Genomic DNA, 25110 nt, shown 5'->3' with positions numbered 1-25110 from the left:
CTTTCTTTATAAGCTCCGTAAGGGGTGCCGCTATCTTAAAGTAGCCCTCGATGAATTTTCTGTTATAGTTAGCTAATCCTAGGAATGATTGTACGTCTTTAACGCATATAGGCGTTAGCTATTCCTGTATTAACTTGGTTTTTTCTAGATCGATCCTAATTCCTATAGTGCTAATAATAAATCCTAGGAATTTGACTTCCTTCTTATAGAATTCGCATTTCTTAGGTGCAGTCTTAAATCCTACTTAAGTAAATCGTTTAAAGACGTCCTACACTATTCGTATATAGTCCGCGAGAGCTCCTTTAGTATAGACTAGGATATCGTCTATATATGCGATAACGTATATATCTAGAAGGTCTCGGAGGACTTCGTTTACAAGGTCTTAATATAACGCTAGGGCATTTGTAAGTCCTATAGGCATAACTAAGAATTCGTAAAGCCTATATCTTGTTCGGAATGCTATTATCTATTCGTATCTAGCTGCTATACGTATTATATAAAACGCATCGCGTAGGTCAATCTTCGTATATTAGTCTAATCTAGTTAATCGGTCTTGCATTTCTTCGATGTTCGGTAGTAGGTACCGATTCTTAATTATAATGTCGTTAAGTCGTCTAAAATCGACTACTAGCCGTCCTTCGTCTAATCCGGCTTTCGGAACGAACATTACTAGTAAGGCTGCCGAGGATGTCGACTTCCGTATCTAGCCTTTTTCTAATTTCTCTTTTAGCTACTTGTCTAGGGTTTTAAGCTCTTTCTTAGACATTGCGTATAAGGGTCCCTATAGAGGCTCTTTCCTAGGCTGTATGTTAGAGCCAAAGAGGCTACACGTAATTAGCATATAATTAGGCCGAGTGAAGCTAGGGTCTTAGTGCCTTAGGCAGGGCTTGGCGCTTGGCGTTAGGCTAACTCTCCTGCCTTCCTCCCTCTCCTCCTAGATCCTTATCGAATACTACCTATACCTACTACTACCCTATCTACCTACTGATATACCCTTCTTATACAGTATTCGATCTACCCTTTAAGGGCAGCAGCTAGATAGTCCTTATTTCAAGCTTTTAGCGGTATAGCTACAACAACTAATCTAACTATATTGCGCCCGAAGAACGGGACCTATACGTACTATTCTATCGAAACAACCGTACTAATCATTAAGCAAGGCCTTCTATACGGCCTATTACACCGAGTCAATCGCACTAAGCCGATATCTACTAATTCCGCTACATCCGCATCTTAGGGGCCTATAATATATTATTAGTGTTACCCCTTACAATAGCGGGCTTATTACGAAGCAACAACAACCGTGCTGCCGCTAGTAGCGCTAGCAATGACAACGCTAGTAGCACAGTTCCCGCTAAAGTGCCTGCTAAAGTGCCTCCTACTAAAGGGCCTACCGGAGAGCCTATTAAAGAAGAACCTGTAATTCTAGGTAACGACCTAGAATTGCCTGTCGACGACATTCTTAACAATATTATTAACCGTCGATATAGCTAACCAGCCTTTGGGCCCTAGCTAGTAGCGAGACTTCAAGAAGCTACCTAAAACAGGCTTACTACCCTACGTTAAGAACAATAGCTAAAGGATAATCTCCTCGAGATTCGCCGCCTTTAGGAGGCCCTAACAACTAACACTAAGCCGATAGCAGGGCCTTCCTCGCTATCAGTTCTAGTCTAGAAGAAGGATGCTAAACTTAAGGACTGTACCGTGTTTAATAGCTCTAGCCGAAAGCAGTACAACGACTACATCCGTGACTATAAGCTTAACTAGCGCAACGCACTAAGAGCGCTACTAGACGACTATTCCTTAGTCGTATACGCTATGCAGTATATCAATGGCGACCTAAAGCGTATATAGGATGACTATTTTGATTCCCTTTACGACTAGACCGCTGTTTAGTAGTAAGACTATAAGACTATTATACTAGACACCCTTAGAAACCCTATACTAAGGCAACAACACGCTTAGGACTAATACCTTCGAGCTAAACAAAAGACTAATCAATCGGCCCGCTTATTTAAGGCCTATTTAAAGACCCTCGAGGACGATTTGCTAGCTAAGACCGACTCTATCTAGATTTCCGAAATACGCCCTAAATTGCGATAGGAATTGGTCCTTAAATTAGACCGCCGCCGTGTGTTTAAACAGACTAATCTTATACGCATTCAATTTATAGTTAAAGTCGAGACTATAGAGCGTATAGTATAGCTCTAATAACGGTTGGAATCTAAGATACGCCTAGCTACCTATCGTAGCCGCGGAGGAAACTAAGGTTCCTACTAGAACAATAGTGCTAACAATAGGAACAGTAGCAACGACCGTAGGAGAAGCCGTAGCCGACGGCTATATAGAGGAGGCCGTAATAGGGGCCGTAGAAGGGGCTCGTATCCCTACAATGCTAACCGCTCGACTAACAATAGTAGTAACAATAGCTACGGCAACAATCTCCCGACCGGATTGAAGTGCTTTAACTATAACAGCACTAGCTATCTACTAGGCCAATGCGACAAACCTAAGGACTAGGCCCGAATCGACCGTGCTGCCGCCGAACACCGAAAAGCACCTTTTAGCAGCTAACGCTACCCCTATAGGCCAACCTTCTTATTAGTCGAAAAAAGAGTAAGCGCCGTACTAACTATTAGCCTTATGCGGCGTAAAACCATCGACATAGTGCTAGCCATTATACGCACCTATCTCGTAGGAGATACATATAGGAACAACTATAAGACTAAGGTTACGCTAGACCTAGGAAATTCAGTTAGCGCCCTTATTAGCCATCGCCTAGCTAAGCAATTAGACCTTCGACAACTGCCGAAGACTAACCTACTAACCCTTACTTAGTTTAATAACGCTCGGCACTTAACCTATAGGGCCTACTATGTTCCTATAGTTCTAAAAGACGACCTCGGAAATAAACGCCTACTAAACTTCACTGCCTACGCGGTAGATATAGACAGCCTCCTATCCGACATTGTTATTAGTAACCCTGTTCTTAAGTACTATGCTGTAGTTATAGACTTAGGCAGTTAATAATAGCGATTTAGAATCGCTAGGAAAGAGGACATTAAACACATCGACATTAGCGAGTATCCTAACGATATTAGGGTCCTGTTTATTAGCAACCTAATACTAGCCTCCGCCTTAGCTAATCTAACTACCGACCTGCTCGGTAGTAATAACGATGAACCTGTACCCCCTAATAGCATAGACCCTAATTAGCTTGCTCGCATACTAGAGCCTATTCGAGAGACCTATATTAATGTGTTCAAACACCACTTAGCATCGACATTGCCTATATTCAAAGAGACGGATTATAAGATTAACATTATAGAGGGCAAAGAGGTTCCTTTTAGCCCCCTCTATAACCTTAGTAAACGAGAGCTTGCTATATTACGCGAGTATCTAGAGGAAAACCTAGCTAATAGCCGGATACGGTACAGTAACAGCCCTGCTAGTGCCCCTATCCTATTCGTACTAAAGAAGGATAGTAGCCTACGCCTATGTGTTAATTACCGTAGACTTAATGCTATCACTATTAAAGACCGCTGTCTACTTCCGCTTATTAATGAGACTCTCGATCGCCTTTCTAGTGCCTACTACTACACTATATTAGACATTAAGGATGTATACTATCGCATCCGCATCCGTAAGGGCGACGAATAGAAGACAGCCTTTCGCACTCGTTATAGCTATTTTAAGTACTTAGTTATGCTATTTAGGCTAGCTAATGCCCCTGCTACATTCCAGTCCTACATTAATCGGGCCCTCTTAGGCCTATTAGATCACCTCTATATAGTTTACCTAGATAACATCCTAGTTTATACATACTTACCTAATATTGCAGAACACTAGGCTATAGTACGAAAGGTCCTCGACCGCCTATAGGCCTATAGCCTATATTGCAAGCCTTCTAAATACACCTTTGCTGCTAAGGAGGTATCCTTCCTTAGCTTCCTTATTTTAACCGAGGGTGTTAAGGCTAATCCTAATCGGATCAAAACTATTACTAAATGGCCTATTCCTACGTCAATTAAGGAGCTGCAGTCGTTCCTCGGCTTCGCTAATTTCTATCGTCGCTTTATTAAGGGCTATTTACGGCATGTAATGCCCCTAACTAAGCTCACTAAAACTAAGGCCAACCCGACTAGAGAATTTAAATAGACTAATAGAGCGAGAGCCGCTTTTAACGGTTTGAAGCGGCGCTTTACTAAAGTCCCCTTGTTGCACTATTTTGTACTAAGCAAACAGATCCGCATTAAGACTAACGCTTCGCAGTTTGCTATATTAGCTATTATATCGTAACAGGCTAATAACAATTACTAGCACCTAATTGCCTTCTTCTCGAGGAAGATAATTGATGCTAAGCGTCGCTACGAGACCTACGAGCAAGAGCTCTTAGCTATTGTTAAAGCCTTCAAGCACTAGCGCTACTATCTCGATAGTGCCTAGTATACTATTTAGGTCTATACGGACTATAACAACCTCCGTGGAATCACGAAGGTTACTAGGGTTATAGGTCGATAGGCTAGATAGGCCGTCTACCTCGCTAGGTTTGATTTTGATATATTATATCGGCTAGGCGTAAGCAACCCTACTAATAGCCTATCGAGGCGACCTGATTACGATAGCGGGACTTAGTAATCTATTAATTTATTGTTTCTAACCCTGTAGCATAAGATTGCTATAGCCCGTATTATTAATAAGTACGCGTAGGATAAGCGGCTTACCGGACTCCGCGACGGCTTGAAGCATATTAATGCTCTTACTATATTAATAGTGCGTATTAAGGTAAGAGCTAAGGACATAGACAGGAGAAGTTATAATAACTCCCTAGTCGATATCGCTATATATAGTAACAGCGATTAAAGCACTAATACAGTTGATCCGGCTACTAGTACTATTAGATATATACAATACGTACCTCGTTTAACAGCGAGAGTACTATTAAATAACCTTGTAAATAGGGATAGTTAATCGTTTATAGATGAGCTATTACGGGCTTAGCAGAGGGACGCCTTTGCTACTAAACGTATAGACAAGCTTGTAAGTAGGCGAAAGACTCGATCTAGCAAGAGTAATTAGTCGATCGACGACAAAGGTTACTTAAGGTTTAAGGGCAGATACTATATCCCCGCTAAACAATCGATTAGACAAGAACTTCTTAAGCGACACTATAATAGTGAGCTTGCCGGTTACTATAGCATAGAGAGGTCGTACGAGCTACTATCGCGCACATACTACTAGCTAAATAGTAAGCGGGACATAAAGGACTACGTAAATACGTATACCGTGTGTTAACGAGTCAAAGCACCTAAGCACTTGCTATTTAGCGAGTTGTCTTCACTCCCTGTTCTAAAGAAGCCTTTTGCAGAGCTTATAATAGACTTTATTACAGGTCTTCCCCCTACTAAGCGAAGAGGAAGTAAAGACGTCTTTAACGCTATACTAGTCATTGTAGACCGATTTACTAAGGGTGCTCGCTACATTCCTGCTCGCAAGGATTGGACTGCTATTAATATAGTAGAGGCGCTATAGACTGACATCTTCTGTACCTATTAGGGAACACCTAAGGGGATAGTCTCCGATAGGGGCTCGACATTCATATCGCACTATTAGAGCGAAATATGCCTATAGCTAAGACTGAAGCATCGGCTATTAATAGCCTTCTATCTATAGACTAACGGTTAAACAGAGAGATAGAATACTACCCTATAGCAGTACCTACGCAGTTACATTAACGAGAATCCTAAGGATTGGGTCAACCTCCTATAGCCTACAGAATTCGTGTATAACAACAGTGTACACTTATCAACCAAGGTTTTACTATATATAGCTATAATAGGTCAAAACGCCGCGTTGCTATAAGATCTATTTACCTCGCTCGAGGCCGAGCGTAAGGAAAGGGAAGCGCGTTAAGTACTAGAGACACTAGCGGCAATAGAACGTGTCTAGAAGATGCGAGAAATCTATGCTAAGATGGCTGAGAAGTTAACAAAGGCTTAAGAATACTAAAAGGCCTACTACGATAAGCGTTATACACTAATAACCTTCAAACAAGGCGATATAGTTATGCTTAGCACTAAGAACCTCCGCATCCGCAAACACCTATCGCCTAATAGTAAAACAAGGCCCAAGCTCGCACTAAGATACATTAGCCTATTTCGCATCTGAGAACCGAAGGGCAATAGCTAGGCCTACTAGTTATAGCTTCTACCTTATTATACTATCTATAATACCTTCTATATCTCCCTCTTTAAACTATACTACTAGCGCGAAGGCGATGAAGCACCTGCTAAATCCGAGGACATACTAGCTAATAGCGAAGAGCTATAGTCTATAGAACGTATCCTAAAGCATCGGACTAGGTAGGGCAAGAAGGAGTACCTATTAAGATAGCAAGGCTATTTACCTAAATAGGACTTATAGGAGGCTAAAGACTCGTTTAAAGATATAACTAAGTTGTTAGATAAGTATTAGACTAGCGTAAAGAACACTAAGAAGGCTAAGAGCTTATAATGCCTATAATGTTACTACTAAGCCTAGGAACAATGCTACCCCCGGGGTGCTATTAGCTAACTAATTAGAGGCAAGCAATTGTTAGCAATAAAGGACAATAAGACTACACTACTAGGGTGAACGCGCACTAAGTGTTAACAAGCGCGCTATAACGCGTTAACTATTCGCTACTCTTCTAGGAAACTACCTCTCTACTAACGCGCCCTATAGGTCCCCCTTTTGTTCCTTTATTCTGTCGAGGCTTTGAGGCCTAGGCGATCTACGAGGACGGCGCGCGCGTGAATAGCGATAGTAATGATAACGACGGCGCGGCCGGCGCGGCTATATTAGTAACAGTGTTGCGGAGTATGCTACTATTTAAGAAAGGAAGGACACCGCTATATTAGTAGCGGTATTGCTGAGTTGTTGTTAGTTAAAGAAGGTAAAGTTAGCGCTAAGACGACTAGCGCTGCTATTGTTAATATTACTTACTGTTGTCGCTACGCCTATAGACACAACCTTACCTATACTACGAGCCTAAGGCACCTTTAATTAAAACTTTAATTAAAGCTTTAAGCCTGTTAAAGGTTTAATTAAAACCTTAAGGCTAAGTTAAAACTTTAACTAAGTTAAAAGATTGAGCGACTAATAGACTAACTAAGGGCAAAACTATAGAGCTAAGCTAGCCGGGGTCGATCTTGCGGACAATAGGTTACTCCTCGATCTATCTAACCCTTTAAGCGAGGCGAACCTCCACTACTACACTTATAATAGCCTTTACTTATAGAAACTAGACGAGCTGTGTTTTTTGAAAAGATAAGATAAGATTGACACTTAAAGGCTACTAAACCTAGCTAATTAGGGCTAACGAAACTACGAATAACAAGAACAACCCTCGGAACGGACAAACCCTCGGAGCGGACATTTCTAGGTCTTTTAGAGTAGACGTAGAGAACTCGGTACGACATTACTTAGAGCGGAGGCAGGGCTGCAATACCTCGTACGTCTACCTATTACAGTAGGGAAGACGCGCTCGTATTATAATTAGTCGAAGGCCCTTAATTCTTATAGATATATATCACTTTATAGTTTATTATATATAGAGATAGCGTAGTTAGAGTTATACATTGTATTATTTAGAGGTAAGGTTTGACATAGTTATATAATTAGGTAGTTAAGTGTTTAATTCAGTACGGGCTAAGCAGCTTATTAGACTTGCTAAGTTAGCGGCAATGGAGGTCGTAGAATATAGACAGGCTACGAGGGCGCGGCCTTTAGAAGGGAAGCGTGTATTAGAGCTAAAGAGGCTACACGTGATTGGTATGTAATTAGGCCGAGTGAAGCTAGGGTCTTAGTACCTTAGGCAGGGCTTGGCGCTTAGCGTTAGGCCAACTCTCCTGCCTTCCTCCCTCTCCTCCTAGATCCTTATCGAATACTACCTATACCTACTACTACCCTATCTACCTACTAACATACCCTTCTCACACTGTAAGTGTATTTTATAATCCTATAGTTAGTGTTTAAGTAAGGCTGCCTTGCCTCTCTCCTCTTTAAAGAGTCGCTTCTACTTAGTATACTCTTTAGGAATGTCTAGGTCCGAGATTCTAGTTTCATTCTTCGATAGCGTATAACTTCTATCCTTCCCGTAATCATTATTATAACCCTCCTAACCTAACGGTAGTATCGATCCGGGTTGAATACGGTTCTCCGTAATTCCTATCGACGTAAACGTCTTACGAGTCGCCCTGCGTTTATCAATCTTATCTGCCTACGAACGCTACCGCTATATAGGTTAAATGCCGATTATATAGTCGCATTCCTTAAATATAAGTACTCCTTTTCTCTAGTCTACGACTAGGTTATACTTTCTCAACTAAGGTATACCTAATATAATGTTATAACTAGCTATATTAGTAACATCTAAGACAATCTCCTCGTAGTGCTGTTAGATAGCTAGTAGTAACGGTATCGTTTCTCGTTCTATACTAGGTAGCGGTAACCTATCTACTGCTATAAGTTTATACGCTCCTTCTCTTCTACTTCGGGTTGCGATCCCTCGGCTTTTAACGAATAATTCGGAGGCAAAGTTCCCGCTCGCTCCGGAATCTATTAATGTACTCGTCGGGTGCCCGTTAACGATAACTTTCGTGCAGAAGACTGCTATTAATGCTTGAGCGCTTTCGGTATTAAGGAACTCTCTTAGAACACTCTAATCTAGAGAGTTGGTCCGTTTCCCGACTAATTAGTAGCCTAACGTTGTTCTAACTAGTTACGGATCCGTAGTCCTACCGTTCGTGCTTCTTCGGCATATAATTTTTCCTTAAGGGTATCGTTGCATGCGTCCCGTCCCTACGCTGCTATAGCCTTTTAGTATTGCTAATTTAATCGCTAAACCGTCTAACGTATGTCTTAAGTAATAATCGTCCTTTCGTCGGGTAGGACGTATCCGTAGGGCGTAATTATGCTTCCTATCGGTACTCGCTCCGTAATAAAGTTATAGTACGTATAGTCTATAGGTATCCGGGGGTAATTCTAGAATTTTGCCCGTAAGCTTATCTAGAAATAATCAAATTGGATAGGATCGACCTTCCGTTGTCCGTTAACCTTTAGAAACATTTCCTCGTATTTGCGTACTAGATATAAGGCGATTGTTCGCGCTGCTATAGGTGTATCTATTATAAATATAAGGATCGTATCGTTATTAATCCCGAATTCATCTTTACTCTCTTTATTCGTAGTTTCTTCCTCGGTATCTAGACTTCCTTCTAAATCTTCTTACTATTCCTCCTCTTACTAAGGGGACTCCGGTACTTCTAGGATAGCTCCTAACTCCTCCCCGGGAGGGAATAAAGCTTCCGGATCTCGGTTTTCTTTATTATCGGCATCTAAGCAAGATTTATCAATTGTTTCTTCTTCTAACTAGGATTTCGCATCTTCTCGTACGAGTCGCCTAATCTAAGGGAAGAATCCTGCTTCTACTTTAGTAGAATAATGAATTTAGTATTAGTCGTCGTAATAGAATCTCTAGTAAAGGGCTCTATATACGGGTTCTTATCGTCGTGCTATTATATAGATTTGTCGTAGCTCTTTCTTTACGACCTCTACGTAGGTCCTCGGCGCGTTATTAATAGAGTATAGCTCTACTACTATTTAGTAGCCTTCTCTACCCGAGTCCTTTCGTTGTATTATATTAAACTGTTCGCGTCGTACTATATTCTTGCCGCGGCAGTTCCGTGCTATATAGCCTTCCTTACTATACGTATAGCAAGTTAATCTTCCTACTTTCTTAGGCGAACTCTTACCTTTTCTTCCTTTAATTGCTCGACCCTTCTAGGTAGCGTCTAGCTCTATTAGTTACGTACCGTAGTAGTTGTTCCCCTTTAGTTTATCGTAGGTACTATAGTTTCGTCTATTATCGTATCTAGGAGTGTAACTAGCTTTTCTAGAAGTCTTAGAATCGTAACGTCGTTCTAAAGCTCGTTCGTAGAGCCTATCGTCGAGATCGATCGTAACCTTAACTAATGTTCCTATATTATCTATTTTTCTACCGTCGCGTATAAGCTCGTCTTTAACGTTATCCTTAAGACCTCGCCGATACATTATTATAAGAGCTTCGTCGTCCTAATCCGTAAGTTAGGCGTATTCCTAAAATTTAGCGGCATAATCGGTATATAACCCCTTCTAAGTTAAGTGTTAGATAACCCTAACTGCGGTAGCAACCTCGTTAGAAGATCTAAAGACCTTCTTTATCGTACGCTTAAGATTTTCGTAGCTTGCGAAGATTCTATCCGAATTGTCGGTCCCGTTACTATCTAGATAGGTCCTAAGAAATGGTTTAACCTAATGCTAAGCCCTACCTCGCATAAACGTCGTTACGAAGACTAGCTTTAAGTTATCTTAAACCTAGTTAAATATGAAATATATATCTATCTAGCTAACCTAGGTATCGAACTTGTCTCGGTCGCCGTAATAAAAGTCTAGCTTTCCGATCTTAAGAGAATCGTTTCCGGTATAGGTTCCGAGTGCGTTGCTAGCACTAGAGGTAGTACGTCGAGTACTGCCTGTCTCGCTAGGGGCGGGAGTTCCCCTTCCGACTTATAATAAGGTACTTATCCTAAGGGCGTTCAAAGTATTACAGTTACTCGCGACAGATCGTTAGGTAACTTCTTATTACGTATAAGCCGAGGCTTCTTTAGAGAGGCTAATATAAGCGGGAGGCAGAGATAGAATAATTGGTACAAAGGTAATTCCAATTAGTAAGTAGGTAATATAAGTTAAACGCCTCGAGCTATAAGGGCATTCCGGCGTTCCTAAATATAAAGGAGACATCTTGTCTATAGTCGCGAGCGACGTAAGCGACGCTGTCGCTCTCGACCGCTCCTATCGCTCCTAGTAAGATAGAGCGACAGCTCAGCCTACTAGTCTTAGCGTCGCTCTAAGATTATGTAAGGACTCTAACTAATTAGATCCGTAACACCCGCCCCCGTTTATATAACGCGACTTTGAACACTAGTTTCTATAGCAACAATATATACTATTTCCGCCTAATACTATTCCGTTTAACGAGCAACTATACTAACAAGAAGTATATCTTCTACGTACCTAAGAAGTATTTAATAATCTGTCTATATAGGACGATAGCTTGCGGTTTAGCTAGTAGCTTAACTCTTTATATAATAAGGATAGCAATAACGACGACGATAAAGAGAATAGATTACTAGGCGAAGAGACAAGTAACGACGAGCCTATAATATATATACGGTCGAAAGAAGCGGTAGAACTAGTATATTCTAACTTAGAGAGGACCTCCTAAATGCTACCTCCCTCTACTATTTCCGAGCCTTCTATTCGTAGGAAGACAGTTCCGCCGAGGCTAGTAATCGTACTAAAACTAGCGTCTCGTAGAACTAGTATGCCCGCTAAGGGGGGTTAGTATTATATAAGATAGAGTATTAAGAAGGACTAGCCGCCTACGGAGGCGCCGAAGGTACTAGCTGCGGGCGTAAAGCTAGCTTCTTCGCGTAAGCGGAAATCGACTAAGGGCAAAACACTACGAAACAAGACCCGCAAAACATTATCTAAACGGTAGAATAATAGCGCCGACTTGTCTAATAAACCTCCTGCTAAGCTATTGTCGACACTTAATAGCGTTATTAAGAAATTGCACTTAGAAGCTAGCTCGCGACGCCGACCGACTTTACGTATGCCTAAAGCTATACTAACGTCGAAGCTACAAGCGAATAAGAAGCCCTTTAGCGCAGATCTTATATAGATCGTTTAGTATCGATTATACGGCAAATAGCACAATATTATAACTATAAATAATGTGCTAGAAGATGATAACATAGACTTTGCCTACTCGAGGCTAAATAACAATAAGATAGCGCAGTTAATATAGAAGGTTAAGGATAGAGTAGCTTTATAGGTTTTTGTAGAAGGGCTCGGCTTACAATAATAGCTAGACCGTGTATTTACTATCTACTATATACGGCTATCTATACCGAAGCGCTCGAAGACTTTCTATAATATTATCTACGAGGACGACTATTATAAAAAGGTAGCTAAGTTCCTACGCTATTACGCTAATACTAACACTTACTATATTATTAAGGTCCTTAAGAGCTATAAGCGCGTTGCTATACCTAATCGACTATTAACTCTACTAAATAGTAATTAGTTTGTCAAGATTAATAGCGATCTACTAGAGCCGCTATAACTAGCCTCTTAGGTTAAGAATAGCCGAAAGAATACTAATAACAAGACGAAGGAAGAATGCCGTAAAGACGACGAGGTATTCTCGATAGTATTTAAGCAGTTTGAATGCAATAATTACTAGTGCGACAATAAGAAGTTAGGTCGTAGAATTAGCTGTTACAAGCGCCGTAGAGTCTATTATAGTGTAATAGGCTCTTACGCAAAGGAATTTGCTAATATAGTCCGAATTAATAGCGCTCTTCTATACTATATGCCTATAGAGATTACCGACAAGATTGTCGCTTCTTACGAAGAATACGTGTAGGCTAAGACCGCCGCTTCTGCGAAGAATAAGGCTTCTTAGTAATAGCATATAATCGATAGTCTTATAGGCGCCCTTACTACCGAGCGATAGTAACCGACTAGTAATAGCAGTAGCGGCAGCGAGTCTATCTTGCTTATAGCCTTGCTTTAGCAACAACAATAGTAGCAACAGTAGCAATAGTAGCAATAGTTTAACCCGATACTGTTTCGGCTAATAATAGCTAACCCTGCTATTATAAGCGCTCTGCAACCTTAATAGTAGGTCTAATCTATACTATAGTAACAGCTCCGTAGCTCGCTAGTGCCGCCGGATATTAGCACTATATTAGGTAACTATATAGAGACACCTCTCTTCTTAGTCTAGTTCTTCTAATAGCATCCGATATAGTAGGATAGGTAGGAGGCTATTACTAAAGCTATTATAGATAACGCCTAGAATTTGAGATAACTGCGACGCTAAGAGAATAAGAATAGGTTAGCGAGAGTAGTGCCGGCCTTCGGCATTAGATAGGCGCTTCGTAAGCAAGTTATAGACTTTGCTATAATGCGTTAAAGTAGCCGAAATTGAGAGGTACGAAGCCGATATAATAATAAGCTAGCTTTGCTAACCCTAGCTGTCTAGATCACTATAACTATCTATCCGATTTTAGTTCTATAACTTAGAGGTATAAGAGGTAATACTATAGGTAGACCGCGTGCTTTATATAGATTGATTTGGATAGAGTATAGTTAACTTCTAGCGCTATATAGGTATTGAATCTTTAATAGCTAAATGTTTGACATCAAATTTGCTATTCTAAGCCCTACCTCCGCTTTCCTTACTACCTTTAAGCTTAGCCGATAATATTAATTTTAGTTGTCGATAGATTACACTACAACTATATATACGATTTATATCGTTGTTTTTTTATATAATAGCGCCGTACCTGTTATTAAATTGCCGGCTATTATAATATCAATAATGTAGTGTTGTTGTAATAATATATAGTATTTAGCTAAATATCGGACATTTTGAAATTTGCTCCGACGTGCTAAGCCTCGAAATTGCTACGCCTTTAAGAGACGATATAATGACTTCTAGTAGCAATAGTATAAACGGCAACCGTTAGAAGTTCCTTAGAAGAGAATATAGTATTAATTTACTATAGTATAAAAGGTCTTAGCACTCCGTACACAAATCGAGCTAGAATTTAACGTATATCGCAATTACTGCCTCCTATTCTATATCTCCGCCGGCAGTATTAGACTATATTTATATAGCTTCTCGAGCACTTTGTAGTGCTTGAACTGCGCTAGGTAATTAATATTGTCACCCTATCGCTTATATACTAATTCTAGGTATACCTAGAAGTCTACCTGCTAGTAAGGTAACCTGTATTTAGGCATTGTCTGCTAGTGCTTCTTAATCTAGTACTTTAGGTGCTTAAAGCTTAATTCAATAGCGTTATAGTTAGGCGAATATAGTAGAAGAAAGAGTAGGTATATACCCTTAGCTAAGCACATTTCCTTTAGAATAGCTCTTAAATAGGTACTGCAGTTATCTAGCAGTATAACTAACCGTAGACCTAGATATAGCGTACAACGTAGTAATACTCGATAGCGTACAAATGCTATAAAGTCTTTACTATTAATACTGCCTTATTGTATTAGTAGCTCCGGAAGATAGCTATTAATCGTATATACTAGAAGGATCGTATATCGCTACGAATAGTATAGATACTAGACATCCCTTGCTAGCATACCTCTTAGTAACTATCTACGCCTTCGAAGGGCTGTCTTGTCTAAAGTATAAGACTCGTTAAGGTATACAATCTAGAAGGCCGTAAATAACTGTAACTTAGCCTTAAATAGTGCCCTTATAATAGGGTCTCTTTATAAAGCCGTACGAGATAGCAATTTGTATATAAAGTTACTACTGCTAAGATAGCGACTAATAGTCGATTATAAGACCTATTCTTTAAAGTAATTTTCTAGCAATATTATCTATATCTCTTCGAGCTAGTATATACTTCTTATTATTAGGAAGTCTAATAGATCGTTACGTATAGCCGGTATTATAATATGCGGCCTTCTACCTTTTGCTAGAAATATAGTCGCTATCTTCTTCTACCTCGTAATCCGGTTCTAAATAGTAGTCCGCGAGCTATAATAGTTGCTAAGTAGTATTTTAACGACAAGGTAGGCTTCTATACTATTATCTAAGGCCTATTATATTAGGTTCTCGTCTTGTTTTATAAGTGCAGGTATAGTATATATATATATAGTAGAGGTATACGGATTCGAAGGGAACGGCCTAAAGCTAGCTAGGTACTAAAAATACGGCTTCTAGATAGATACGGCACGAACAACACTATTATAGGTACTTAATATATATAAGAAGATACAGTATATAAGATAACATATAGTAGTCGCATTTGCGACCGTGTTACTGCAATATTTAATGCTATATAGTCGTTGGTTGCTCAGTTGGAAGATATGGTAGTAGGCCCTAATCCCCCGCTTCCAGCGTCCAGGCCCTTTTGCAAGGCACCATAGGTCTTTTACAGAATCGTACTAGTCGGCACAGGGTCGGGAATATGTAGCTCCTGGTAATCAGATTCGAATCATGGCCATGTCAGGAATTGTTACAGCAAATGCAGCGCCTGACGCCTCGCCTGGCCTCGCCTCGCCGCGGCTGCTCTATGCTCGTCTTATGCACTTGTATCTTACATTCCATCAATTCTTCACTCCTCCATCTTGCCTTCTTCTTCCTCATCTTCACCCTCAATGGCGATCTTCGCCAGACGCTCAGCCTCTTCCCGCAGATGCTTCGGCACTTCCTCATGTCTGCCCTGGGTCGGTCCGTTGACTGCGCTGATCCAAGTCATCTCCAACTCAAACTCCTTGTCCTTGTTGTCGTCATGTGCCACGTAGATAATGCGAGCCGCCTCCTTCACGCCCTCTTCCAAGCTGAGCGTCTCGCCAGCCTTTGGATCCAGCTTCAATTTCTCCAATTCAGCTTTCGCTGCTTGTCTGCCCTTGCCTGTGGCGGCGCCATAGTAACCCCAGTATAGCCCTGATGGCTCGATCATGTAGAGGTACGGTCCACCTTCCTTGACACCCTTGGTCTTGCCACCAGCTCCCACCTTTGGTCCTGAGCCTACTGCACCATCGACGTCCAACTCGGTTTCTGCATCCCAGCCACCAACGATGGCGGTGATGCCGAATGGTCGTACGGAGGAGTAGAGTGTATATGCTTGTACGTAGGCGCCCATGCGGTTCGCGAGTGATGCGACGGGGATGGGTGCTTTGTATGTGCTGCGCCAGGATGAGGCTTCGTCGCGCGCGCGGGAGACGAAGTGTCGGCCATCAGGTAAGAGGCCAGAGTGCACCTGGTCGGGGGATGCATTAGTATGGGCATCACTTTCCGACACGTTTTGCATTGCTTACCACGCCGATATTCCGATCCACCGTGGCTATCCGCTTGTTCGCATCTTTCTTGAGCAGTTTGCTTGTGACGAGCTTCTCTAGTGCCAGCACAACGCCATCCTTGCAGCGGATGCCGATTGCTGTGCCGCCATTCTCTACTGCCTTGACTGCGTATTCGACCTGGAAGTTGCGACCATCGGGGGAGAAGACGGAGTTGGAAAGATCGTAGCCCGTGCCTATGGAGGTCTATACAAGCCGTCAGCCAATGCATGTGACAGCAGTTTATGTGTTTCACTGACCATGGCTGCTGTTTTGAAGACGGTGGTGAAGTCAAGGTCGGCGCAGCAGTATGCAGAGCAGTCGAGCTGGAATGAAACTGAAGATGTCTACTGTGCGCAGCTGTATGGGGTGTGTTTGATGTATGGCGAGGTGAAGTGGTCGATTGGGTGGTGGTGTTTGATGGTTTGTTTCTAGAGCTCGGGCAGGCATACAGCCCAGGCACAGGCAGCTTCGAGATCGCGCGTCGGACGCCAGTACGGATACACCCGAGACTAATGTCACGCTTGCCTCCAAAAGCCCGCCGTAGCAGCGGGCATCGCGATTTGGCTTCCCTCTGGCCCAAGTCTACTTGCAGAAGAAGTGAAACGTGTGCCATTTCTACGGCCTGTGTTTTGCAACATCTTGTCCAATTCTTCCGCATGGCAGGACGGCCATCAAACTGCCACGTTTCAGCGGCTCAAATCAAATGTCGGCGTCGGCGTGACAGAGAAGCGCGGGCCGGCCTGTTCGTTGTTGCCCAACTGCAGGCTTTGCGGCGAATGAAATGTGATTAGTCCCAACCCAATTTTAGCTGCATGACGCGCACCGGCGTGATCACATTCCGTCACTCATCATACCGCCAGATATGACTTCTTCCCCTGCTCCCTTCCTCCTCCCACATATCAACACTCACCTCCTTCTTCGTTTTGGCACGTAGATAGCAGTCGATAGCGATAGCTTACTGTACGACCGAATACAAGCAATCTAACCAAGAACCCCCACCAGAGCGGCTACGCCGTCCAGCACAGCGCACTCCTTTGTCGGATTACGGGAAGACTCGTCGAGACCTTTGCTTTTCCGAAAGTCATTGACACGCCTTCGACTTCTCTGCTTTCAGAAGCCAATCTTCTCGACGAGAAGCCAAGGGAGGTTGTATCGACGAGAAGAGCGACCGAAGAAAGCTGAGAAGGAAGAGTGCTTGATCTTGACATTGCTCCTGCACCCTTTCCTTTTTGACTCGTACCAAATAGCAACCTCTTTTGGCATTTTGGAGGATCAATCTGGACGAACCACTTCGTCTGCTGGGTCGCATTTGGAGTTTGCCGGCACCACGGGATCAATATCGGCACCGGGACATGCTGGGTTGGCCAGTTCTTGTTCACTACTGCGATAGGTGCAGCTACAACACTCCTGTCGAGTACACAGGCACTGTTTGGACAGCAGAGCATACTTGCACACACGTAAGCCACGGCCTTGACAATAGGCCGCCCCAGCCCCTCAACCCGACTAACTTCTAGTCACATGCAGTGTGGAATCAAGGCGGCAGGCGCAGATTTCGCCGGGCAGAGCAAGGGCAGCATGAACACGTATCAGCATGACGAGCTCGCACAGCTCTTTTCACAGCTCTCTACTCAGCAGCAACAGCATCAAGCTGCAGCCGTGCAGCAGCCGCAGTACGAGGGCCAAGCACAGACGATCGTTCAGCAACTCCCCATGAGTCCCGAGAAGAGCGATGCACCGTTGACATTTGCATCGGCTCACTACACGGGCACGCCTTACATACGAGCGGAAACACAGTCTGAGCCTTCGAGAAGCCCACCGCCGCCGTATAACGAGTCATTGATGCCCGAGGCAATGGCCGAGACATTACGACAAAACAGCATCGATCCCTCTTCCCTCCTCCCCAATCAGATAGAGCTCTTCGCCAACGCTGACTATGAGCAGAGACTCCGCCTCCTTGAGCTGTGGAGGATCTCTCCACCATCGTACCCGCTCGAGCAGCATTTGAACAATCATTGGGGCTCGACGAGCCTACAGAGGGAGGAGGAAGAGGCACGAGTCCGATATGAGCAGCACATGCAAGCCAGAGACGAGCAGAGCATGATTCAAGCTTACATGTCGGAACCAATGTCAGCGATCCGACAGCCGGGTGAAGCAGCATGGCCTCCGGCAGCGCGTATACGGGCAGCGTCTATCGCTGCAGGACGTGGACCACTGAGCAGCAAGCCAGAGGTAGAGCCCTACATAGCAGAAGGATATGAGCATCACTCTGATCCCGTGTATGCCAATGCTGGCTGTCTGTGGGCTCCTGCGAGCCCCATTGGCAACATGGCAGATCAGTATGGCATGTACGAGCAGATCAGGAATCATGCGGACTGGGAACGGATGAACCAGCAGGATCATGCGAGGCAGATGGGTGACGACGAGATGATGATGTGAGCTGTGTCCAACACTCGGCTCAAGGGCGGACGGACTTTTTGGAAGGAATGTGCGGAGCCATCAATCACTTCATATGTTGTACAGGCATGGATGTGGCGTTTGCAGAGAGCATGAAATCCGAGATGCATGGGCATGGGCAGATCAGCTATTCTTGTATGCTTCGATACCACTACTGTTGTCACCTGAATTCCATTTGTATACTTCCCTACATATTACCTCCACGTCTTCATCTTCTCCATCGCAAGCGTAATCCTTCCGATTCTCGCCATGTCTCGCATTTTCACGTGCAAGCCCGGTCAAGTGAAGGCCCGGCGAGTCGGGTGGAGGGGGCAGGGGTCCTAGCTTCAGGCAATCGCCATCGACGTAATGAGCATGTGCAGGGCCATCAGTGTCACTTTCTGAACACAAACGCGACTTTTGCTGTTGCACACACTTTCTGCTTCTTGATAGAACAGCCTCGTGTTTGCCTCCACCCACTTGCTATCGTTACTGCAAGCAGACAGCGCATATATTCCTTTCAGGGAGCGACTCCAACATTGCCCGACGCCAACTCCTTCTGAACTTCTTGCAACCGGACTACAGCGCTCTGCACACTCCTGGCACGACTCAGCACGTAATAATCAACGCACTGAGCGCTTGAGCCGGTGGGCTCGCGACAGTAGGAAAGATGGACGAAGAAGTCGCTACCTTCACCGCGATCACGCAGGCCACGCCCGAGCAAGCACAGCGCTTCCTTCAGCTCGCCGATGGAAATGTCGAAGCCGCTGTAGAACTCTTCTTCAGCAATCCGGATCTTGGCAGTACAGGCGCATCTGCACCACCAGCACCTTCCCGTCCATCAAATGACCCCATCACCATCGATAGCGACGATGACGACGACGTACAAGAGACTGGAAGCAGGAGAGTGCAGCAGCAGGCAGAGAGCGACGAAGAGATGGCGAGACGGCTACAGCAAGAGATGTATGGAGCTGGTGGAGCTGGTGGCAGCGGTGGATATGATGAGGAAGGCGTAAGAGCACCTATGGCAAGAACGACCGAGACCCTTGTAGGACCAGGAAGCAGCGGTCCAGGATGGCGCGATGATCCACGACAGATGAATGCTGCTATAGCAGAGCAGATGTTCGCCCGTGACCGGAGAAATCGCGCCGCCCCAGGCATCTTCAACCAGCGAGGATCAGCGTCAATCTGGAATGACTACGATGCGTCTGATCCCGTGGCATCACGAGCAGCCTTGTCTCGCGCGACTGGAGGAGCATCCGATCAGTCTGCCAAGTCAAATCTGCTCGCGGACCTTTTCCGACCGCCCGTCGACCTCATCACGCCGCTGAGCCTCGCAGATGCGCGAGATGAGGGAAAGGATCAGGAGAAGTGGATTCTGGTCAACGTGCAGGACCCGTCGATTTTCGATTGTCAAGTACTTAATCGTGACATCTGGAAGAATCCACAGATTCGCGAGACGATCAAGGAGCACTTTCTCTTCTTGCAATACAACAAGGACGACCCACGCGGTAGCGAATACGTGAATTACTACTTCTCCAACCAGCGCGACAACGATGCCGCTTACCCTCACATCGCCATTATCGACCCACGAACCGGCGAACAGGTCAAGACATGGTCAGGCTCACCTGCACCAAAGGCGGCCGAATTCCTCATGGAGCTTCACGAGTTCCTTGATCGCTACAGTCTGAATCTGGAGAAGAAGAACCCAGTTCAGAAGCAGCGAAAGGAGTCGAAGAAGGATGTTGCAGCCATGACCGAGGAGGAAATGCTCGAAATGGCATTGCAAAACAGCCTCGCGAATGGAAGTGGACCGACCACCGACGAAGACCCTGACGCACTCACTAAGTCAGTAGAGAACATCAATGGTAAGGGCAAAGCACCAGTGAGGGACGAGGAAGATATGGACGTGGACCAGCCTACCAAGGACACACCATTCTCGAAGATCTCGAGCAGGAATGCTCACGAAGAGCCTACATCGACAGGTCCCGAGACGACAAGGATCCAATTTAGACATTCTGGAGGACGTGTCATCCGGCGTTTCGAGCTGAACGATCCTGTACGAAGAATCTACGAGTGGCTTAAGGCTGCTCCGTTCGAGGGCAAAGAGGGCCAGCCTTTTGAGCTGGTGGCTATGGGTAAGAACTTGATCGATCAACTCGACACGCCCATCGGCGAGGCTGGTCTCAAGAACGGCACAGTCATGGTTGAATTTGTGGAGGAGTAATGATCAATCAGACGACATTCCAAGTCGACTCAGAATGCGACTGCGTATTTCTCGCAGGGAAGTAATTGACAAGGCGTTCGCTTGAGATTCTGTCTCAGGAATTCGCGCCCCTCGCGCTGGGTTGAGTAGCGAGGTATCATAGATTACGAGATGGAGATGATAAGATAGCTTCACGCTATTGAACGAATCACCAGAAGAAAATTGGCTCACATGAAGTTCTTCTCAATCTCAACATCCTGAATCACTTCACCACTAACTACATCAAACTCGTCCTCCCCCCAATCTCCGTACTTCCCTGTCCATCCGTCATATCCCCATTCCTGCCCACAACAAACTCTCTATAAATTTTCGCTAATCTCGCCTGTTCCTGTTTCGAAATCGAAGCTCTTGTTTCCTGCAAAGATTTTTGGAGATGGTGCCATTGAATTATTGGTTCGGAAGTTGAAGAAGTCTCACCATTGGTTTGCGGTGCCGATGCTGAGAGGTTAGACATTGCAGAACCGGGTCGAACTTGAGATGGAGGAAGTCGAGAAGCTTGACGGTCCGCTTTGGCTTTTTTCCGGGCTTGTTGGAGAGCGAGGAGTTTTGTGGCGATTTTGGCGCGTTCGGCGGCTTGTTGAGGAGGGAATTCGAGGGGATTTTGGGGGTTGAATTGGCCCATTTGGAACCAGGTGAAATCTTGATGCTTGGTTGTTGCTGCTGTTGTTGTTGTTGTTCTTTGTTGCTTTTTTGTGTTGGGGCCGGTGAGGTCTTGAGATGTTCCATCGCCTAGAATTTCGTGGATCGCGTCGAGATGAGCGTTGTACATGACTGCTTGAAGGTCGGCGCCGGAGTAGCCTTCTGTACGGCGTGCGACTTCGTGGAGGGACGTTTGGGAGGGATTCGTGTTGTCGAGGAGGTCGGGACTTAAATGGAGTTTTTTGGAAATTGCGTGGAGAATGTCGAGACGGTCGGTTTCGTTTGGCATGTCGCAGATCAGAGATTTGTCGAGACGGCCTGGACGCAAGAGCGCGGGATCGATGAGGTCGGGTCGAGAGGTTGCTGCGAGGACGTAGACGCCGGATAGACCTTCGGCGCCATCCATCATTGTGAGAAGCATATTGACGACGCGATCCGTGACGCCTGTGCTGTCATGGCCACGTTTGGGTGCTATGGCGTCGAATTCGTCGAAGAAGAGGACGCATGGCTTCGCTGCTTCAGCTCGTTCGAAGAGGTCTCGGACTGACTTCTCTGAGGCACCGATGTATTTGTTGAGGATTTCAGGACCTTTGACTGAGATGAAGTTGAGACCGCATTCGCCTGCAACGGCAGAGGCGAGGAGAGTCTTGCCGCAACCCGGGTAGCCGTAGAGGAGGAGACCTGATCGTAGACGAAGTGGACATTTGGCGAAGAGGGGAGCATATGTGGTGGGGTATTGTAGTGTCTCCAGAAGAGTCTGCCGCGTTTCAGTCAAGCCACCTATGCTGGCGAATGTGGTTGTAGAAGAATGCAGGGTCACGCCGCGTAAAGATGCCGGTTTAAAGCCCTTCAAGGCTGCCGTGAAATCGATGCCAGTTAGATTGACATCGTCGGATAAGGATTCGTCCGAGACTGCGCGAATGAGGGCTTCACTGCGAGCTCGCGATACGAGAAGAGCCAAATCGCCAGGCATGTAGCCATCAGTCTGGCCTGCGACGTCAAGTAGATCTAGGTCTGCATCGAAACCATCTTCAACCCCATCTGGACCATTGGCCGAAGTTGGTCTGCTAGGTTCGCCGTCTGAACTTTCCATCCATTCGTGTGCAGCACCGCCATCTCGGAGTATGGTTTCTGCACCATCGTTACTGCTGGCCTTTTTCGCTTGGTTGACTAGGAGTTCGAGCACTTTTCGTCTCCCATCTTTACTCGGTGCCTTGAGGGCAATAATATCTCGCACCACGTGGCCGCCGATGACTACATTGTGTACCGCTTCCTTGCCTTGAGCAGTTGCAAGCATGACCACTCCTGAGTCTCGAGTACACCACTGCCTCACAGTAGAGCAGAGCAGTTCGCTGACTTGCCTGCTTCTGCCATTTGCGTCGACTTGCAGCTCTGTTTCAACTGGACACAGCTTGTCGATATCGTCAAGTATGACGACCGATCGTCCTCCTATCCTGGCACCCCAAGCTGCCGAGGCAAAGATGCGCTGAAGCGTGTCCTTGATGGTTTTGACTCTCGTTTCATCAGTGACCATCGTTCGACACGGAAAGTAAATGATGTTGGAAAGGTACTCGTTACGCAATTGATGAGCGAGAAGATGGGCTAGAGACGTCTTTCCAGAGCCAAGACCACCAGTCAACAGGACTGAGGAAGTATGCAGTAGACTTTTCCGTGTTTGTTCGATGGTTGTGTCGATACCCACCATCGTAGGGATCTCGTCCGGCAATGGTTCACCAGGTGGCCATTGCGGACTTTTCTGCCTTGCTGTCTCGGCTTGAACGGCAATTTCGAGCTTTCTCTCGCCACCTATGAGCCAGTGCGTTCTGGTTTTCGCCGGGTCGCCAGGCGGTGCAGGATCAAAGTCAAGAATGCCTCCTGGCCACCCTTCTCGCGCCGGTAGCAGCATTCCATCTGTGATAGGCCCCTCGAGGATACTTTTGCCAAGGATAGACTTGATGCGTTGCACGGCCTCCTCCTTCTCGGTCTTCGACTCTCCACCAAACTTGAAGCCAATGGCTTTCTTCTCTGCTTGTGTCGGAGCAAATGGGGTGATGCGAAGCCGCTTGACGATGTTTTCTTTGCTCGCCTGTTGAGATGGATCCTTCAAAGCAGAGGCTGTTCGAGGCAAAGGTGGTGGGGCCGGGTCGATGCGTACGATACCACCTACGATGCCCTCGCAGCCAAGCACAGAGCAAAGCAATGACGATAGCGCCGCATGTCGACTGTCTGGAGCATCTTCCCAAGCGACTGCCTTCGCTATGACCTTTTGAGCAGGCTGCTGGTCTGGCGTCGGCTGGGCCTGGGGATCGACCGGTTCCTGGAGTCCAGCTGGTTTGATGACAGTGACAGCAACCCATGTCACACCTCTAAGCGTCTTAGATAGCAGATGCTCGCGGTCCAGCCAGACACGCAGGCCTTCGTCTTTCAAGTCATCCCCGCCGTCCTCAAACCACTCATTTTGAAGCGCTCGGGTGACGCCACGAAGGAAGATAGGAGGCCTTGACTTCTCGTTTTCACGCTCGCCTTTATGTCTTGCTTGGCTTGCGGTGCTCCTTCCGCCCGCACTTCTCCGGCCTGTGCTTCCGATGCTTCTGTTGTCTCTTGAGCTGCTTGGCCTGTTCGATTGCCTGGTCTTCGGCGCAACAATGACTTCCGCATCGGGGGAGATCTTGACGAACGCTTGTCCGGCTGCTGGTGCTGGCACCAACGAGGTGACTGTGACGTTAGCAGTAGATGTAGGCGTGAGATGTAGTGTAAGTGGATGCGTGTGCCCTGCAGCTGGGTTTGGCAAGGCGCGGACTTGGGAGAGAAAGTTCATTTCCAGGAAGGACGAATGAAGCTCAATTACTAGGCATGGACGATCAGTATATGGGGACTCGTGGGCGTGGCAGGCATCTCTTACTTTCCCAGTCAGTCGCCGTGAGAGGCTCAATATTGACTGTATGTGCTTGAGGAGGCTCTAAATGCAGTGTCACACTAGCCTAATGTCCACCATCAGCGCCCAACTGTCCCTCATATGCTACTTCTCCGCTTGTGACACACCTTCGTCCCTTCGCCAATGCCCAGCCTCCGAGCAAATGTAGCATCAATCTCCACAGTCGGCACCTCCTTCTCTTGCGACCCGCTTCTTATGCCATCTCGACCTACTGCAGGTGCCAGTTTGTTCAGCGACTGCATGCCCGTCCATCCCACGAAGACAGATTGCGGCGCCGGTGGCCTCGCCTTTGGATCTGACCCGGCGGGAGGGGGCGGTCGGTATTGAATCTCCACCACAACATTCTGGGCGACGGTGTTTTGATTGATCAATGCATACGCCACGTTCGACGGAAGGTTGACCAGACAGCTCTTGAGGGTGGGCAGAATGGCAATCTCGACCGCGCTCGAGGCATTGCCGCCCCTTCTCCCTGCGACCGAAGCCATGCAGTGCTAGTCGAGAGGGGTGATGCGTCCATCTACAGATCGCGAAATGTCCCTCAAAGAATATGCGGACATACAAGCCGCTCGTGAAAGTCGCGACTGGCATCCACAGCGTTCCGATGCCGATGCCGATGCCGATGCCGAGGCTCGAAACTCTCTCTGAGCCGAAAACAACACCTTCACCAAAACAAATACCACTTCGCTAGTCTTCAATAATCACCACCGACTTGAAGATAGAGGAACTGTATTTCATTGCCGATAACATGTATTGTGTACTCCGATATATACATCACGACACTGGAAAATATGCAGAACCTCAATGTCTCCGCTCTAAATGCCTCTTCAAAATATCCTTCCGACTGAAGCCCTCCCGATGGTACTTGCAATCCTGATGA

The 25110-nt window shown here is 45.7% G+C and overlaps 4 protein-coding genes across 4 annotated transcripts; 2 read left to right on the top strand and 2 right to left on the bottom strand.

The window, feature by feature from the left end:
• Positions 1 to 15123: 15123 nt before the first annotated feature.
• MYCFIDRAFT_56620 (uncharacterized protein) lies at positions 15124 to 16362 on the bottom strand. Its single transcript, XM_007930664.1, has 3 exons — positions 16218 to 16362; positions 15940 to 16164; positions 15124 to 15881 (listed from the first exon to the last, which is right to left on the bottom strand). The coding sequence occupies exons 1-3, from the start codon at positions 16218 to 16220 to the stop codon at positions 15234 to 15236; spliced, it is 876 nt and encodes a 291-aa protein (XP_007928855.1). The 5' UTR covers positions 16221 to 16362; the 3' UTR covers positions 15124 to 15233.
• Positions 16363 to 16886: 524 nt separating this feature from the next.
• On the top strand, positions 16887 to 18581 carry MYCFIDRAFT_211974 (uncharacterized protein). Its single transcript, XM_007930988.1, has one exon. It carries the CDS (start codon positions 17479 to 17481, stop codon positions 18394 to 18396), a length of 918 nt encoding a protein of 305 aa, XP_007929179.1. The 5' UTR covers positions 16887 to 17478; the 3' UTR covers positions 18397 to 18581.
• A 301-nt stretch (positions 18582 to 18882) lies between these two features.
• Positions 18883 to 20620, top strand: MYCFIDRAFT_155932 (uncharacterized protein; the record flags this gene model as incomplete). Its single annotated transcript, XM_007930987.1, has 1 exon — positions 18883 to 20620. Exon 1 carries the CDS (start codon positions 19064 to 19066, stop codon positions 20618 to 20620), a length of 1557 nt encoding a protein of 518 aa, XP_007929178.1. The 5' UTR covers positions 18883 to 19063.
• Positions 20621 to 20876: 256 nt separating this feature from the next.
• Positions 20877 to 24718, bottom strand: MYCFIDRAFT_141938 (uncharacterized protein; the record flags this gene model as incomplete). Its single annotated transcript, XM_007930986.1, has 3 exons — positions 20877 to 24145; positions 24201 to 24279; positions 24341 to 24718. The coding sequence occupies 3 exons, from the start codon at positions 24716 to 24718 to the stop codon at positions 20877 to 20879; spliced, it is 3726 nt and encodes a 1241-aa protein (XP_007929177.1).
• Between the last annotated feature and the right edge of the window lie 392 nt (positions 24719 to 25110).

This window comes from Pseudocercospora fijiensis (assembly GCF_000340215.1).
Source record: "Pseudocercospora fijiensis CIRAD86 unplaced genomic scaffold MYCFIscaffold_7, whole genome shotgun sequence".
In the NCBI taxonomy this organism is placed as follows: Eukaryota; Fungi; Ascomycota; class Dothideomycetes; order Mycosphaerellales; family Mycosphaerellaceae; genus Pseudocercospora; species Pseudocercospora fijiensis.
Note: the sequence above shows the minus strand (reverse complement) of the source record. Positions and strands in the feature narration are given on the sequence as shown.